The following is an 18,529-nucleotide window of genomic DNA, read 5'->3' on the forward strand; positions in this document are numbered from 1 at the left end:
GTGCCTGTGATTCCCCAGCTCCTGGTGGGATAGAATTCCCCCATGGGAATAAAATCCATTCTGGGGTTACCAGCCCCCGTGGTACTCAGAGACACTTTGGGGTCCACCCTGTGCCCGTGTGGGACACCCCGTGGGAACCAAATCCCTTTGGGGGCCTCCCTCCCGCCCGTGCCCCCTCTCACCGTCTCACAGCGGTGCGGGGCTGTGCGGTGCCCGCGGTCCCTGCGGGCGTTCGGGGCGGTGCAGGGCGGTGCGGGGCGGTGCGCTGAGATGCGGGGCGGTGCGGGGCGGTGCCTCCCGCCGCCCCTGACTCAGCGCCCCGCCCGGCGGGGGCAGGAAGCCGGGCGGGCCGGCCGGCCCCGCTCCTGTCACCGCCTGCGTCAGAGCCCGGAGTTTTCCACTGACGGAAAAGGGCAGCGCGGGGCGGCGCAGCCCGGCCCGGCCCCGGCAGCGGAGCGGGAGGCGCCGCGCCAGGCACCGCCGCTGCAGCCGAGACCCGCCGCCGCCGCCGCAGGTACGGACCGCCGCGGGCAGCCGGGATGGGCATGGGGGGAAGCGGCGCTGGGGCTGGGGAGAGCTCCGTGTTCCACCAACCCTGCGGCTCCGGGGTCCGCTCGGAGCCAGGTCTGTACTTGCCCAGCGCGGGGTTCGGACGTCGGGATCCCGGTCAGAGCCGTCCCCTTCGCCCGGGGGTCCCTTCCCGCGGTCCCCTTCGCCCCGGGGTCCCTTCCCGCAGTCCCCTTCGCCCCGGGGTCCCTTCCCGCAGTCCCCTTCGCCCGGAGGTCCCTTCCCGCGGTCCCCTTCGCCCCGGGGTCCCTTCCCGCGGTCCCCTTCGCCCCGGGGTCCCTTCCCGCGGTCCCCTTCGCCCGGGGGTCCCTCCGCAGTCCCCTTCGCCCGGAGGTCCCTCCGCGGTCTCCTTCGCCCGGGGGTCCCTTCCCGCGGTCCCCGCCGCCCGTGCCCGGGCGGTCGCGCCGCAGCGGCGCCGTCTGGCCGCGCTGGTCCTGCCCGGGGGCGAGCGGAGCCCGGCGGGGCCGGGGCTGGGAGTGAGCCGGCGGGAAGCTCTGGGAACCACCCCCCCCGAGGCAGCGGGACGGCGTTCCTTGTGGGAAGGGGTACGGGGGTTTGCTGCGCCCCCGGCACCCCCGCACTTTCCCATCGGCAGCGCTGTACGGACATGCGAACACCTTTATAATATTTACTAGGAGTAGCGCTGAGTTCCCCCCCTCCGTCAGTCCAGGCTGTGCTCCATCTTCACGGCTGCGGTTCCAATTTTTTTGATGTTGAAAGAAAGGTTGGGGGGGGGACGGGGGGAGCCTTGCCGGCTCGCTCTTCCCCAAATCCGCCCGGCTGGGGATGCTTTCCCGTCGCTACAGCAACACCTACCGACGGGCGCACGGAGGGACCGACGGGAGGACAGACGGAGCGGGGCACCCCTCAACCCCCCCCCTCACGCCGCCTCCCGAAATAAAACATCGCGGCTTTTACAGCCCACCTGAGAAAACGGGGGAAAATAGGAATAACCCCCCAAACTACTAAGTTTTCTTAGATTTTTGTAATTTTTTTTTTGCTTGCCTCCCCTCCCCCCGGCATACTCCAAAGTGTCTGTCACCTCCGAGTTACATAATGTCGCTGTAGGAAGAGGCTGACACATAGGGACAGCCCTTTCCTAAAGCAGTTCAGCCTTACTAATGCCTGGAATGCCTGAGTGGGATGGATGGAGAGGATAACCCTCACAACCATTTAAAAACCTCGGAGTCATAGAATCAGAGAATCGTTAAGGTTGGAAAAGCCCTCTTAAGATCGAGTTCAACCCTTAACCCAGTACTACCAGTCTTGTCATTTGTTACTAGGAATTCATCATCAATTAGTACTTTATTTTCTTATTTTATTTTTCCATGAAAATTATTTTAGTTTTCCTCTGCTGAGCAGTTTGCAGATAAAGCCCATCAAGGGGTGAGGGGGCTGGGTTTATTTTCAGGAGGGTGAGTTTACTCTCCGCATGGAGAGACTCTGCAGCTCCCGGCAAAGCCTTTAATAATTCAGCGCAGGAAATGCGTGCGTATATATAGCAGGGAAGGTAACGCACAGCGTGTACCTACAGGAGGACAAATATGGAAACCTGGTGTGAATTATTCATGAGGTGTGATCAAATAGAGGATTTTCCTAGACAAAGCACACTATGCTGTTTTCATGTTTATTACAGCACAATCAGCGCTGAGTGCATCCCAACCTCCTTTCATTCGGGCCATGTCAGATAACCTTTAATGTGTTTGCTAATGTTTCTTATTTACCTTTCAAACTGTCAGCAAGAAATAAGGGCTTGGTAGAAAAATCTGACAAGCCTTTTTTTTTTTTTCTTTGTGACCGTCTAAAAATTAGGAGATGGAGTAAAGACTTCTGATGCTCTTCTCAGGGAAGGCACTTTGCTTGTTCAGTCTCTGACAGGAGAATAAACTCGTGGTGCTCTGGACTGATTCATACTCCTGCTCCATGGCACGGGGTACTTTGGGTTGTGCTGTTGCATAGTAGGCAGAGGCTATTTTTAACCAGAGCAAGGTTATGAAACCTTAGACCCAGCTGAGTGAAAATAATCTGGTCTGAACTGGAAAGCACAGCTTTGCGTGGCTGGGAACACGCGTGGGACTGTCCCCTGGAGGGTCCCAATGGGATGATCCCACTTGCCTTGGCTCCGTCAGCCCCAAAATTGGGAAGTGTTGTCATTGTGGAGGCTGTCACAGAGGCACTGGGGAAACCACTTAAGTAAATATGCAAAGAATTAAAATAGTTAAATGAGCGAGCAGTGAATCAGTGTTGATAGTGTGGTGATTATTAAATAACCCCAGAAGTGTTACTGGAATCACCACTGCTGTTAGACATCAAATTTCTGGGACAGCTAAAGGGGAAGCTCAGCTCCACACCAGTTTTTGGTGATTCTCACACCGAGGTCGCTTTACCCGCAATAAATGGTGGAGTGCAAATAAACACCAACCCCAAAAACTTCCCTCAACTCTGCCCCACGAGTCGCCTTCGGAGCCGTACCTGGCTAAAATATGCGGTGGTGTTTTTTAAACTAATATTTACTCCTGCTAGACCTGCACAGCCACTGCAGCTCTGGGGGAGGGAGCGGGAGCCGCTCTGACTCATGGCTCAGCGGAGTTGTTAACTCACTCCCGGCGCCCGAGCCCTCGTCCCGGTGTGCCAAGAAGAGCCCACCTTGGTGCACTGGGATGAGTCCACTTTGTCTCCTGGGCTACAGGCTGTGCTTTAAAGTCAGCAAGCCAGTTCAAAAAGTCACTGGAATATAAATATTTTCAGTGCACTGCACTGGGGTTTGTGGGGTAGCAGGGATTGTTGTTTTCTTGGTGTTACCCAAATTGCTTGGCAAAAGAAACTTTGCTTTCAATAACTCATGCAAATATTTGGGATCCTTCCATTCTTTAGGATGCTTCACCAACAGAACCCTCAAAATTTAAAATACCCTTGCTCATAGGTGTTATCCTGCAATACCATGGGAATTGTGGCACAAGCAAAGGCAGCTGCTGGACTCGCTGTGAGGAGTTTCCTTTGCTTTGCTTGCACTGCTGCGATCGCCTGTCGCTTCAAAGCACATCTGCAGCCCCAAAATGTAACACCGAAACATCTTCTCCTCATAATTCTGCCCAAAGCCACGATGCCTCTTTGTGCAGTCTCTCGGAGACTGGACACTGGTAGGAGAGTTTTAGTTGCCTTCCTCTGCGCTTGGCTAAACAAATGCCAAACCTTCTTAAATCTAAATTACTCGAAATATTTACTGTTGAGACGTCGTCCAAGAGGAGGATAGTTAAAACATTAATTCCTTGCATTCCAGTGTATTAGAGCTTTACCCTGCGACTTGCTGAGTGCCAGAAATGGGACTTTGCAGATTCGATTCCCTTCCCCCCAACTAGATAGCCCCCCTTAATTCCCCCACCCAAACTTTAATGCTTTTTAAAAAAAAAAAAAAAAAAAGGAGGGAGAGAGAAAGAAAGGAATGCACATCTGGGCTAAATATTTGTTAGAAAGTATTCCCAGGATAGTGGGAGTTCTGGTGCCAGAGAGGAATTCCTGCGGGTTTGATCCATTGCATTATGTACTTGTTCCAAAAGCTGTTTTCAGTAAAATAGATGAGTAAGAAGTCTTAGCCAAGAACAGAATGTCTTTTTTGGCAACTAAAAGGAAGATAGGATTATTTTATTTCAGGTTATGTAAAAAAAAAAAAAAAGAAGGAGAAGGTGGTAAAATCCTGCACTCGGCAGTGCCTGCAGAGATTTGCAATGGCAAGCTTAGATATAGATATTTACTTTTTTATGCTACTGTGGACGTTTTTGGGGCTTCCTTGTAAGACATTGCTGTGAATTTAAGGCTCCTTACAAAATTACTGCAATTAAAATATCCTCGTTGTGTCTGAATGAGCCTCTGGGCTTTTTTGGCTGAGTGGACAAAAGCTTTGGTGACATGGGTTTAAAGGCAGCATCCAAATTGCTGGTGGGAAGTCTGGTCCCAAGTGCTGGGGTGAGGAGGGGAAGAGAAGATTGTCCTGCCTTTGACAGAAATACCCCCATCTAGAGGATATTTTGGGGGTGGATAGAAGTGGGCACCAATGGCTGCAGCCCAACTACATCACTCCTGAGAAGGATTTGAAAACATCACCTGGAAAACATCACAGCCATAAATCAGCAATAAGGGGGAAGGCATTAGAGAGGAAAATTAATGTATTTGGCTGGTGGGCAACAGGTTCACCAGCTCTTTCCCATTAATTGAGAATCCTGTTTGCACGGCACCTACTTTGCAGTAACAAAACAATAGGTGTTTTGAAGAAGACAGCATGCCAGAAGTGTTTGTTTTTTTTTTTTTCCTATGCATTTGGCTCATTCTCATAGATGGGAGCTGCACACACCTCCCTTCATCCTTCTGGCTGATGACAGTATTTAAAAAATAAATAAATGGAATTGCACCATCTTCTGCACAGCTTGCCTTGGCTCTGGCTTGGTGTTTGTGTTAGCTCAGTTCTCTGTCTTGAGAAAGGTGCTTCGGTTTTCCCTGTGGTGTGATCTGGGGGGATGTGATGCACCTCCTGAGGGGCTGGTGGGTTTGCAGGTGACTTGAGTGTCAGGGTTGCATCTTTGGTCCGGACCTGGGAGTTATCCCTGTCTCAGCAGAGTGATCTTGGCTGCTCCACCACCCTCTGGTGTCTCCCACGAGGCTTGGATGTGATCAACATTGTATCTCAGAGGCTGTTTGCTGTTGGATGTGTCCCCTACGGGCTTTCTGAGGAGCTGATTTTTCCCTCCCTTGGCTACAGTGGCTTCCCTCACTGGCAGTGTCAGAGTTGTCCTTTGGAGCAGTGAGTGGCCACTCTGTGGCACAAACTGATGCTTTTTCAAGCTAGCTGTGGGGGTTTTTTTGCAAAGTTTTTGGCCGTTCCAGGTGGACAATGGGGTCTGTAAACCTCTGGCTGCAGCCCAGGCTTTGATTCGGACCCCTGCCTTGGATTTGGAGGGTTTGTGTGCTCCTGGTTGTTTTCCTAAAGCAAATGTGAGACAGTGCAGAAGGCATATATATAAAAATAATAAAACTATAATATTTTGTAAATGCAGCCAGGTCGTTGGTTTGGGTATCGTGGCTGCCTGTGAGCTCAGCTTTGCTGTGGAGCAGGCAGAAAAGGGGTTAATCCAGGTGTTGGGTAGGACATGTGCTGCTGGGGCTGGAGGGTGGCCAAATCCACCTTCTCTGCATCTATTTTGGATTAAGGCCAAAAAACCAACAACCGCTCTGTGGCAAAACCACCTGCAGCTCCAGGTCTGCAGGAGGAGGAGGAGGGATGGAGGGATCACCTCTCCCCATCCCCCAGGTTCGGGGCCGTGGGGGGTGTACTGGCCCCATAAACATGTGCTGCAGCAAATGATTAACTTCTTCAGGCCAGGGAACTGCTTCATCTGGAGACTTTTCTGACCTTTTAGGGGACTGTTGTCTCCTGGGAAGCTGATGGTAAACATAATTAGCGAGGGTTGGTGCAGGGCTTGGAAGGTACTGCATGTGCTCCCATCCTGCAACGTGATACTGCACAGCGCTGTCGGGATATTGAAAATCCCATCATGGGGAGGTTCTTGAAGCTGGTGTGGGGTCTGTGCTGCCTGCTTAGGGCTGTCAGAAGGGCAGATTTAGTGTTCTTTTTTTCTGCTTCAGGGACTTAAATTAACTTCAGACATGCAAAAGAGGGTGAGAAAGTGTTAAGGTTGCAAAGGATTAATTTGGCCTGTGGAGGAGTTTCAGGTGGTGGGAGGGGATGGGGGCTCGGTGTCTGGCACCCCTATATCTGCGCTGTCACCATCCTGGGGCTGTTTACTCTTTGTGTTGTCCAAATTTTAGGCATGCTTTAGCTTCTGTGTATTATGGGGTGGCTAGTAGCATCCCACGTTGCTGGGGCTCTCCCCTCCCTGCTGGAAGGAGTTTCTGGGCTGGGACTGCATCTCTGCCACTGTGATTGTGTCTTACAGCCCGGTGGGATGGGGATGAAGCAAGTCACCTCTCTGGCAGCAGCCTGGGTTTCAGTTCTGGAAATGGCTCACTGGCTTCAAAATAAGCTGGCAGAGACTTCTGCAGAAGCAGGGGCAGCTGGGGTGGTGTTGCCAGTGTCTAAAAGGTGGAATGGTCCACCATCGGTGCAGGAGCATCCCAGCTTGGGTGGGAGCTAATATTCATTAGAATAATGGAATATCCTGTGTTGAAGGGACTCACAGGGATCATCGAGTCCAGCTCCTGGCCCAGCACAAGACCACCCCAAGAATCACACCATGTGCCTGAGAGTGTTGTCCAAACCTATTGTAGGCAAAGTTTGTAGCTTTTCTGGCTTTTGTTTTTGTTTTTGTTTTGTTTTGTTTTTGTTGCCTGAAATTGTACAAACTTTATAAAAGCAAAGTTTAAAAAGATGCAACACAGTTATTTTGGGTTTTTCTTTCTTTTTTTTTTTTCTCTTTAGGATGAGCAGGGGCAAAGCATGAAGGAAATTTAGGAATCTAGGCAAATACAGAGCTTCTTTGTTTTTAATTAGCTGCATTGTTTTTAATTGCTACTATGCTTGATACATAACCCAGCCTAAACAAGAATAGCTTATTGAATGGGGGACTGACTATGAAAGGCACTGTGAGGAGAAGGGCTGTTCTTCACAGTTGATATATTTGTATTTCAGTGCTTCATTTAATAAGTCTGTTTCCCCGGGGGGCTGTAGCAAGTAAATCATGCCAACAGATTGTTCTCTGCAAACTGGCTTATTTTTGTAATTAGCAAGACGTTAAAGCTGTAACTGCATAGAAAGCGATCTGGGTAAGGAGAGCGAACATAAAAGAATTAGTAAGCAAAATGTAATACTTACTGTTTGATAACATTTGTGTTGATTGAATTGGTTTCTGGACAGTTTGTTGTCTGGGATAGTTGTTTTTTCTTCAGTGTTGTAAAATGTGAGAGTGATTCAGCAGGTGTTCACAGCGAGCATAGTAAGGTGTGGTATTTTGGGGGGAGCACTTTTTGGGAATCACACCTGCATGGCCAAGTGGATCTGGTGGAGGAGCCTTGTTGGGGGGGGGGCTAAAGCCATTCTGCTCATCATCAGAAACTACCAGTATTTCCCACGCTTCATTTTGCTCTTCTCCTTTGTCTTCCAGTTATATGAAAAATACGGCGTCACCATGAGCGGAGTATTGAAAAGGAAGTATGAAGAGCTGGGGGATGACAGTACCTACTGCTCCTCCTCCTCCTGCTCCCCCCTCTCCTCCTCAGCATCCTCGGGCTGGGAGACTGACGAGGAGAGCTCCCGCGGAGAGCCCAAGCCCAGCTCTGCCTTAACGTCCAGCTTCACCCGTGAGTATCTCCAGCAGCCCCTTTCCTGGGATCAGCCATGCCTCTGCATGGTTTGTTTGTAGCATGCTGGTGGGTCTTCACCACGCAGAGTCCCCCCTTGGAGCACACCTTTGTGGGTGGAAGTGGCTGTAATGCCTGTCATGACACCAATTTATAATCATTCAGCATCCTCAGGATCTTCAGCCCTTCCTCCCAGTATTTGTCATTGCTTTCTCGTATTTTTGCTGAAGTCCAAATTTCCAGGAATAGAAACCCAAGGACCTGGATGTGCAGAGGCATGTGGATGCCTCCAAGCCCATGCTGCAGGACCATCCCACCAGCCCTCAATTCCCTGTCAAGCTGTTCCATAGGCAAAAATTAATCAGACAGCAAAGGCCCATAACACTGTTTTTCAAAAATGATTAACCAGTAGTGTAATTACCATTTCAGAACTCGTTTCCTACATGAGTTGGGTACTTTGCCAAAGAACATGACATGTTTGACATTGCCTCCGCTGCTAGTACAGATAAATGCTATTTTGTTTTCCCAGCAATATCAGTTTTGAGAGCTTTTAGGAAAACATACAGGAGGCAAGGTTGTAAAACCCTTTATCTGCCATGTGAAGGGAAAAATAAAAGATACAATAGAGGAACATCTTCACGGTGGAGAAATAGTTCAGCCTAGTAAATTATACTGAACACCCACTGTATATAGCAGTTAAGGTCCACTTAGCAGACATACACAAACACGCAGTGGTCTGAAAAGGCTTTAGAAGTCTTGTAATAATAAAGAGTCTCATTCTTGCTTGTCTTCCCAGGTTTTGTGACAAAACAATGAACTTTTTGTATTCCCTGGCTCAATTGGAAAAGGGTCAGGAATGGGAAAACAATTTCAGAGGAGGGGTGCAGGGAGAGAGAAGCAAATGCCAAAGTGCAGCAGCTCAGTCGATAGATGATCGCAGTGGTTAACTTGCCTTTTGATAAAGGGCTCGTGTTTTAGAAGATTGAGTCAAGGTTATTATGAAAGTGCAACGCGCAGCGCAAAGATATCATCAGAGCGACTGCAGCACCCAGTGTGAACCCCCAGCTATTGAGCAGAAGCTGCTGACACAGCTGGGTGAACACTTCTTTTTTCTTTTTTTTTTTTTTTTTTCCCATGAAACTGAAACGCTGTATTTTGGCAAGTGAGACCTGTGAAATGTGGGTGCAGCTAACTGTCCAGTCTCGCACTTTCCCAGCCTTTGGGGCCAAGCCAAACCAGCCAAGCCCCTCAGGTTTTCACAGTCCTTTTTTTGGCTCCTGGCCTATGTCTCTTCCACCTGAAGAACAGGAGTCAGTCCCAGCTCTGCAGGAGTCACCCATCCTTTCTGGGTTATTTCTTCCCATAATTTCCATGGTGGCCACCAAAGCACCCATTCATCAGCAAAGAATAAGACCAAAAATACCCACCACCACCAAATTTGGGTGCAACTGGCTCTTGTCCCTGCCGCTCTCTTGCAGCTGTGTAGCCCAGTACTGCTGTGCCTCACTTTGCTTTCTTGGCCAGCTACATTCGTGGAAACTCACTGACTCTGAACCTGCCTTGACTAATTAGTCCCCCTACATCTGCTGTGTTTGCATGTGCAGATGTGCAGGACCAGGTATCTCTGGAGAGACTCCTCTTTAAATGGTGTGTAGCATGTTTCAGCAGTTTAAGATAAACCAGAGTCATGTGTTGCCATGTTTACCCTGGGATCACCTGCACGAAGATTAACATCTTTGCAGCTGCTCTCAAATGAGTCTCTTGAGAATAAACTATAGATTCAGAGTTCCTCCCAGTGGATGGTGAAAGGAAGTACCAGAAAAAAAAAACAGCCATTTGGGCTACTTTCTGCCCTGCCACAAAAGCTGGAGCCATGCGGTGCTGGAGTGCCGGTGCTACAGCATCCCAGGAGCAGACCATGGGCTCCTGAATGTGGGGCAGGGTGTGTGGGTTTAGAGAGACAGACGTGTAGGATGGCTGGTTGCTTGTTCGTTATGCTCTGCTGCACGTGAAGAATAAGCAAATGTATGTTTCCTGGGGGAAGTCAAGCGGAAAGGAGAAGCAGCAGCCGTTTTGTAGGGTCAATCTCATCGGCGACTCCGTTGCAGAAGGACTTGGCTTACTTTTCTCTCCATCCTCATCCCACCTTTGAAGTGTTAGCTGCTAAAACACCACCAAGCAATAATGTAGCCTCGATTGCTGCAAGCAACGATGTAGCCTTGGTTGCTACAAGCAATGATGTAGCCTTGTCCTATCATGTCCCTGTTGAGAGGGTAATTATAAGTCCTGGTGTTTGTGATATTTACAGCCTGTTTGTAACATTTCTATTCTATCTCCAGGATGGCAGCACTGACTTTGTGCCTTTTTTTTTCCCCCTTCATTTTTAGCCACGTCTATCCTGAAGAAATCCAAGCGACTAAAGAAGAACAATGTGGAGTTTGACCGGGTCACTGTGTTTTACTTCCCACGCTGCCAGGGGTTCACGAGCGTGCCTAGTCGTGGGGGCTGTACCCTGGGGATGGTGAGCAAACACAGCTCCTCCCGGCAGTTCACGCTGGCGGAGTTTTCAAAGGAGCAGGAAAATGTCCGTCGGGGGAAACTTGAAGAGAAATTAAAAGAGGAGAAGTTGGAAGCGTTGAAATGGAAAGTGAGTAGGAGCATGGAGCTGGGTTGATGAGAAGTTGGTGGATGTCATTAGTAATTGGCCAGCTTTCAGTAGGAGCCTCTCTGAGACCTGGAGGCATCAGTCCTTAGCCCTGTTTGGGTCTCCAAAAAACACAGGCTCCAGTGTGGGTTTTTCACTTGGTTCTCCATCTTTGAAAAGTGATGGAAAAGACATTGAAGATGTTTTCATTCTTTTGGTAGTACCTCTCTATTCCTAGACTTGAGACTCCTCTCAGCATCTCCCAAAACTGTTTCATCTCTGATTTAGACACTTGATATCCCAGAAAGCAGCCCCTGTCAGGTCTTTGGGGGCTCTGACGCAGATGTTGTTCCTGGGGTTGGCCATCGTGGAGGGGGCAGGTCATTCCTTTCTCGTTTCCCCTGATCTGGGGATGCTGATGGCTCTGCGTCCTCAACAGGCCACTAATGCTTTGTCCATTTTCTTCCCTTAGCTCACCATGAACGGCACAAAGGAGTCGCAGGAGGCCAACCAGCTCACCATCGATGACATCTCCGACGATGACATCGACGTCAGCAACGTGGACCTGGAGGATGGGTTCTTCCTGCAGCCCTACCCTGCCAAGAAGAGACGTGCACTGCTGAAGGCCGTGGGGGTGAAGAAGATCGACAAGGAGGAGAAGCGGGAGCTGCACAACATCCGCCTGTCCCGGGAGGACTGCGGCTGCGACTGCCGGGAGGTCTGCGACCCGGAGACCTGCAGCTGCAGTTTGGCAGGCATTAAGTGTCAGGTACTGCCCTCACCTCTGGGCGTGGGGAAGCACCATGGCTCCAGCTGTGTGTTAGAGCAGGGGGGTTTGGAGCCAGCAGGACAGGGTTAGAGCAGCCTGTAAAGTGCGTCTGCTCCCAGCTATGCTTGGAGTGGAGCAGGTTAGGAAAGGTCTTGGAGATGCTCCCCAGGCTGCAAGGCAGACACTGCTTGAAAGCGTCCGCTTCCCAAATCACACGTGCAGCAATCCCTGTGCTGCTGGAGCAACCGTGGGGATGTGCCTGAGCCTGCAGCGAGAATGCACACACCACGTGTGTCCCCACGAGACCCGTACCTGCTTCGTCTCCTGCTGGAGATGGACCACGTGGGAATGTCTGCAAGGGAAAGCTTCTTGCTCCTCACACAAGGCTGCAATTTCTCCCCCTCCCCCTGGTTTTATTTTTAATTCTGTTTTCCCTTGGCGTGTGTCACAACTCCCAGCGCGCTCAGGAGAACGTGGGAGTGTCAGCTGAGCGTCAGCCCACAGCGAGCTGTGCAGGCCACCTGCACAGTGGGATAATCCCTCTGTATTCAGTTAGTGTGTTATATTTTTCAGCTTATTTTTTTATGGGTGCCTGCCTAGCTGCATTTGAGGAGCCGTATTCCCTATTCTGGGCACTGCTGTGGTGGTTGGAGGCTGGAGGTGGCGTAGGTGGATGCACGCAGTCAGATGGGTGCACACGGGTGCTCCATGTGTGGGCCACAGCCCCCCTCTAGTGGCTGCTGCAGATCAGATAATGATATCTATAAATAGCAATAAATAGAAAAACTCACGTTTGCCCCCTTATGTCTCCTTTTGGACCGTTATATTTTGCTTTCTTTTTGAATCTTTTGATTTTCTTCACTGAAATCCAACTTTTTATGACACCCCTTCAAAAGAGCAGGGCATTTTTTTTTTTTTTTGTCTCCCCAGCTGTTACTTGGTTTCTTGGGGTGGGTGAGTTGCAGGCGGTTTTGACTTTGTGCCGCTTGGTTTGATCCTAATCCTCCACCTCTTCTTCTCCCTGTGCCAGATGGATCACACCTCCTTTCCCTGCGGCTGCACCAAGGATGGCTGTGGCAACACCGAGGGCAGGATCGAGTTCAACCAGGCCCGTGTGCAGACACACTTCATCCACACCATCATGAAGCTGGAGCTGGAGAAGCAGCAGCAGAGCAGCGAGAAGGTTTTGGAAGCCGAGCCCCCTTTCCGGGAGCGGCTCCCGCCTCTGGGATGCACGACAGGGAAGGGCTCCTTGGAGGAGCGCGCAGTGCCGCTGGCACCTGCCTTCCAGTTCAGCCCTGACCTGGAGGCCCTGGGGGAGAACAGCTGCAGCAGTGACATGACGGACTCCTCCATCTCCTCCCACCCCAGTGAAGACCTGGAGGAGCCCTACGAGAGCCTCCCCTCCGACAAATCCCAGTCGGATGTGGACGACGACGGCTTGGCGCGCATCCTTCACTTCAACGACTCGGATGCTGAGGAGGAGGGTGGCCATGGCCAGGATGACCTCAGCTGCTTCCACCCTGCTGACTTCTTCATTGAGGACCATGGCAGTGAGACCAAGCCTGTCCCTGGCCACTTGTCCCACCTCTCGGAGTGCCTGGATGAGAATGCCAACCAGGACAGCGGGGGTTTGCTGGAGGATGCTGCCCACGCGCGGTGTGATGGGCTCTCCTGCTGCGCCTCATCCCCCACCGAGCCCTGCTCCAAGAGCTACGCCGACCTCAGCCTTTCCTCTGACTCCTTGGATTTCTTCCAGTCCTTCTCGGACTATAACTTGGGACCGCTTTACAACTCCTTAAAGGAGTACGAGAACCTCGATAACTTCTCAGCGTTACAGTTTCAGTTGCCTAATTTCCCAGGCTTCCCGCAAGCTGGAGATCAGGGCTCCTGTTTCTTGGAGTCCCTCATTGGTTTGTCTGAATCCGTCCCTGAAACCCCAGCCCCTTTCACAGACAATCAACTTTTGGAGGATGCCATCAAGTCATCGCTGATGGAGACGGTGAAAGTGTGAAACACCCGTGTGGCTCAGGCAACAAGGACTGGAGCTGAAAGGAAAATGGAAGAACAGTTGGATGGGCAAACTTTCACCAGAAGGATGACATTGTGCTACTCAAATATAAGGAGGAAAACCCAGCAACAACGAAAGACTTTCTAAGCAGATAAACTATTTTTGGTCTTTATAGAACGTGGACGTTTTGACATACTGCAGCTACAATCAGTTCTTTCGCTGTTTGTGCAAAAATTTCTAAACTCTCATGATGGGATGGGGAGGGGAGGGAGGGCAAAAAGACTTTCACGTAAGAATTTCCTTGTGTTTTGTATGAAAAGACCCGTTGAGAAATACTCCTCGCTAACGTTGCCAGTCGTACACACAGCCCCTTCTAGAAACGTTTCAGTGTTGCAGGAACTTTTTAAGACAACTTTTTGAAGCTGTATTTATTGTAAAAATTTGTGGTTTGCGTAAGAGTCAGCCCAACCTGCTCTTGCGTTTAAATCGGACGAGGTTTACAGAAGAGATCCATACACTATATACATAATCATTCTTCATCTATTTATTGCAAATTCCAGAATTTAACTAGCCACCGAAGCTTGAACTAGCATGAAACCTTATTTAAATTGGTAATACCTCAGATGTATTATGTGTACAATCATATTTTTTTGCATAATATATCTGTATTTATTTATTTTCTACCTGTAGTACGTGAATAGCACTGTGGTTTGTCGATGACCTGGAAGGGCAATAAGGTCTTCAACAGGAAGATGACCCTGGTTTTTCTGAGTCTGAGTGATGTTGGCTGTTTGGTCTTCACTTCACATTTCTAAAAACGCTGAACACAAGTGGGTGGGAGGGCAGGGACAAGGGAAGCGTTTGTGCAACATTCCTTGGTTTCTCTCAGCCCTCAGGTGGTGTCTGGTCTCCGTAATATCCCTGTGGAGAGCAAAACAAGCAAAACCTTCAACTATTTAAGAAATAACAAGAACTAGCTCAAAACAAAACAAAACCCAACCCCTTTTTGTAAATTATTTTATAATTTATTTAATTTCCTGAGGATTTGGCCATGAGATCTTTCCCCATCAGTTATGGTGCCTGAATATGCAGAGGAACTGTTAGCAGTGGTGGGGAGGTGTAAAGATAAGGACCTTTGCAGCCCTTGGGGGGGCTTTGGGAGAGCAAAGCCAAAACAGCAACACTGTGCTCAAGCTCCTCAGCAAGTGCTCCTTAGGACTCCCGAACACCGAGGATGTCGCAGCTCCAAAATCCAGTGGATCAGGCTGATTGTACTAATTTTTTATGGAGGTGAATCAGGTGATTTAAGTAAAACAGATGGATATGAAGTTTACTGGGTTATTTATCCTTTGAGTACGGTTTTTGAGGGAAGAAAGAACAATACCTGAAGACAAAGCTGAAAAACTAAAGGCTTTTGGTTTTTAAAATGAGATAAATGATCATGTATAGGAAGGATACGGGAGGCTGCCTTGGCCTTTTGCTATTTAAATCAGTTTGAGAACAAGACACTATTTGGCCACAAGATGTAACTGGACATAAAATCTGTACGTCAGTGATACACTAAGTGCCTACACCAGTGGTATGGAAGAAACAAAATGGATTTAAAACCTCTCGGCTTTAAATTCCCCCTTGGAAAATTTGTTGATGGGAGCGATTCCTGGCATTACCAGCACAGGGGGAGGACACAGCTCTGGTGTCCCAGCCCCACAGCCCTGGGAGCAGCTGGAAGGAACTCCCGGGGGTGCAGAGACACACGGTGAAATAACCCCACAATATGGATTCGAGGATTTTTCTATTGGCTGAACTGTTTCTATCCCCGACAACAGGGATGGTGCTCTTGGGTACCTGCTCATCCACAGGCGCCTCACGCAAACCTGCGGGCAATTTAGGAAACTTCTGGCGTACGACTATGGCGAAGGCTGGGTTGCTTGGGGTTTTTTTTAATCGTTGTTATTCCTATTTAATTGTACATCTTCTCTGGAATTGAGCCGGTCAACTCGGAAGCGGAGCCACGTCCTCGCCCCGCGCTCGCTGCCGCATCCTCCCGCAAAGCATCGCCCCCGGGGACCCCCCCGCCGGGCAGGAGGGCGACTGTATTCTGCCAGGAATACTACTGGCAGATGGAGGATTTCCTGGATATATATATATATTATTATAATTATTATTATTGTTATTATTATTATTATTTTTTTGTTGTCGTCGTTGTTTCTTTTAGACTGTAAAAATCCCCCCTTCAGTTATCTCCCTAGGTGGTAGTTGCTATCCTTCAAGACTGCATCAGAAATACTGACAGTTGAAAGTCTGGTACCATTCTGTATTTATTGGCACTAATATATTTTATAACATTCCTAGGTTTCTCTGCATATATATATTTATATATATAAAATATATACACATATTTTATATATATAATATACACACTTTTTTTTTTAATGAATGATTGGGATTGACTCCTGCCTTTGTGGATTTTTTTCAATAATTTATTCTTTTTATTTGTATTGGTGCCAAAAAGAAAGAAAAAAAGATTTTTTTTTCTCTTTTTTTTTTTTTTTTCCCCAGGGCACTGAATTGTAAATATATAATTTTTTTTTCTTCTTGGTATCTGTGTAAAAAGTCGCCTGTTAAACAGTTTAAAAACTGGGTATTTATTGACACAATCTGTAATTATCTAATGTATTGGTTGAAACGCTTTGGTTTCAACATAGCTTTATTTTAGCTTTCTTTGTGTATATATTGTGATTATGTTGCTTAAAGGTACAAGTTAAAAAAAAATGCTTTATTTTTACCTTATCCATTTGCATTTGTTTATAAAAAAGCATATTTGTCTACAGCTGCTGTCTCTCATTTCATCAAAGCAATATGAAGAAATTTCCATTACACTTTCAATAAAAGAATTTTGTTTGAATATGGCAGCGTCTTCACCCTGTTTATCCTTCACTGTGGCTCAGAAATTTGGATGATGGGTGTGTATGGTGCATTGTATGTCACAGTTGTCTCTTCTTTCTTTGTTTTTGGTCCTTTTTATCCCTTTTTGAAGCTAATGTGTGTGCTGGGATTCCCACCTCAAGTGTCAAAATGGGAGCATCCTACCATGGCAGGAGCAGCCCTTGTCCCAGCTTGGTGTCTTCCAAGAGGCTTCTCCTGAGCTTGGGGACTCCCATTGCTTTTCTCACCCCCCAAAAAACATCCCAGGGAAGCAAAAATGAGATGTAACCTCTTGCTTCTTGGCAAGATCCGTGTCCAGGAGATCCTGAGGTTCCTGAGGTGCCCCTGCTCAGCTGTGCCATGGCAATGTCCTCGGCACATCACGTTGCAGTGGCATTTGACAATCGTCCTGTTCAAGTTGCTTCCTGCTCCACCAGTGTTTCTTGTGTGGCACAATAACCGCTTTTCTTTTCCCTAAATAAAGTAAAAATCAGGCGCTGAGGTCCAGGGTGGGGTGTTTCCTGAACTTGCTGGGCTTGTGGATGGTGGCTGCCTCTCTCTGTGGGATGGTAGAATAGACAACAGTCATGGCAGCATCCACATCACCCAGAAGCATTTAGGAGAAATCTTAGGAAATCCTCTTGGAAACCCTGGAAACCGCTTTCCCTTGTGGGTTACAAACCATTTCTCATCACTCCATGGCACTCCTGGAAGGATGGGACCTGGAAGGATGCAGCCAAAAACAAGCATCACCACAGTCCTGCACCCTAGGGGAAAAGTAGAAAAAATATTCTTGGTTCTGGCAACCGCACAGAAAGAAGAAGGGGGTGAGCATGTGAGCCAGCCCATGGTAAAAAGCAAAAGCTGAATAAATCCCAGGAATCTAGATAGGGAAAAGCACACCTCTCCCATGGGTTTGTGTCTGTCAGCACAGGCATAAATCATAACCCCTGCCATTGACCTGAAAGCAAGGGAAATTGGCCAAAGAATGCCATTGTCTAATTTTCCATTGGGAATCCGATTTTAAAGGTTGCCATCTGCCCCCAGAGCAGGGAAGCTCAATTAATTGAATAAACTATTTGTTACAAATTATTTGCTGAGCTGTAAAAGCAGGAACACTGAAAAGAGGCTCGTCTGTGGAGGCTCTGGGACACGCGGTGAACCCCGGCCCATTTCCCCACCCAGAAGGATGTGTTTTCTTGTGGAGTTTTCTTCTTTTATAGGATTTATGTCTATAATTCCCTCTTACATGAACTTTTTTCTGACTGGGAGGGGAACAGTCCCCAGCATACAACTCCAGCTGCTGCACTGGTGGGTTTTTGGCTCACAGTGACGACTTTGTGCTGTGCCCTGGCAAAGGGCATCATTACCCAGGGACGCATCACCCCCAAGAGACAGGGGTGAAACAGCCCCAAGGTGCTGTATCCCATTAACCAGCTTCTGGCATGGGCATCTCCATGGGGAATTGCAGAATCCTAGAAAGGTTTGGGTTGGAAGGGATGTTAAAGATCATCAAGTTCCAACCCCCCCGACACCTTTCACTAGACCCAGTTGCTCCAAGCCCCATACATTGTGGCCTTGAACACTTCCAGGGATGGGGCATCTCTGGAAGTGGAGCTTCTTTAGGAAACCTGTGCTAGCATCTCACTATCCTCACAATACAAAATTTCTTCCTAATATCTAATGCAAACCTGCTCTCTGTCAGTTTAAAGGCAACCCTCCTTGTCCTATCACTCCATGCACTTGTCCAAAGTCCTTCTCCAGCTCTCTTGTAGCTCCTTTCAGCACATTTCTTTTGATGCAGTCCAGGACATGGTTGGCTTTCTGGGGCTGTAAGTGCACATTGCCAGGTCATGTCCAGCCTCTCATCTACCAGCACCCCCAAGTCCTTCTCTCCAGGACTGCCCTCAATCCATTCTCCACCAAACCTGTATTTATGCTTGGGATTGTCCTGATCCAGGTGCAGGACCTTGCTTTTTTTTCCCATCACGTACCCGTGACAGACTAAGATTCAAGTGGGCTGCAGGAACATTCCAATAATTGCCGATTCTGCAATGCCCTTTTCATGGAAAAGCCAAGCCAGTCTCTAGGTCTGAGTTAAATCCTCAGGTCTGGCAAACTTCTGCTGAATTCCATGAGAAATGTATGTGCATGGGCAGAGAAAGTGCCTGTTACAGTGACAGAGGTCACGGATGCAGAGGCATCACCTGGGATATTTTTATTGCCTTTGCCAAAGGCCTTGGACAAACTTACTCCCTGCAGTGTCACACTGCTCAGCCACGAGGTGCAAACCTGCCTTTTCCTT

At 48.7% G+C, this 18,529-nt stretch overlaps 1 protein-coding gene across 1 annotated transcript; it reads left to right on the forward strand.

Moving 5' to 3' along the window:
• The first annotated feature begins 385 nt into the window (after nucleotides 1-385).
• CSRNP1 (cysteine and serine rich nuclear protein 1) lies at nucleotides 386-16,204 on the forward strand. The gene is made up of 5 exons (XM_027727833.2): nucleotides 386-514; nucleotides 7,680-7,875; nucleotides 10,263-10,522; nucleotides 10,992-11,288; nucleotides 12,319-16,204. The coding sequence occupies exons 2-5, from the start codon at nucleotides 7,704-7,706 to the stop codon at nucleotides 13,300-13,302; spliced, it is 1,713 nt and encodes a 570-aa protein (XP_027583634.1). The 5' UTR covers nucleotides 386-514; nucleotides 7,680-7,703; the 3' UTR covers nucleotides 13,303-16,204.
• The last annotated feature ends 2,325 nt before the right edge of the window (nucleotides 16,205-18,529 follow it).

The sequence above is a fragment of the Pipra filicauda genome, unplaced genomic scaffold, assembly GCF_003945595.2.
Source record: "Pipra filicauda isolate LSUMZ 115617 unplaced genomic scaffold, ASM394559v2 scaffold1_size10287979_pilon, whole genome shotgun sequence".
In the NCBI taxonomy this organism is placed as follows: domain Eukaryota; kingdom Metazoa; phylum Chordata; class Aves; order Passeriformes; family Pipridae; genus Pipra; species Pipra filicauda.

Bases quoted from the DNA above. Each gene is read 5' to 3' on its own strand.
- CSRNP1 (XM_027727833.2), top strand. From the start codon at position 7,704: ATGAGCGGAGTATTGAAAAGGAAGTATGAAGAGCTGGGGGATGACAGT. The intron at 7,876-10,262 runs GTGAGTATCTCC...CTTCATTTTTAG, and splicing joins CTTAACGTCCAGCTTCACCC to CCACGTCTATCCTGAAGAAA. The intron at 10,523-10,991 runs GTGAGTAGGAGC...TTCTTCCCTTAG, and splicing joins TGGAAGCGTTGAAATGGAAA to CTCACCATGAACGGCACAAA.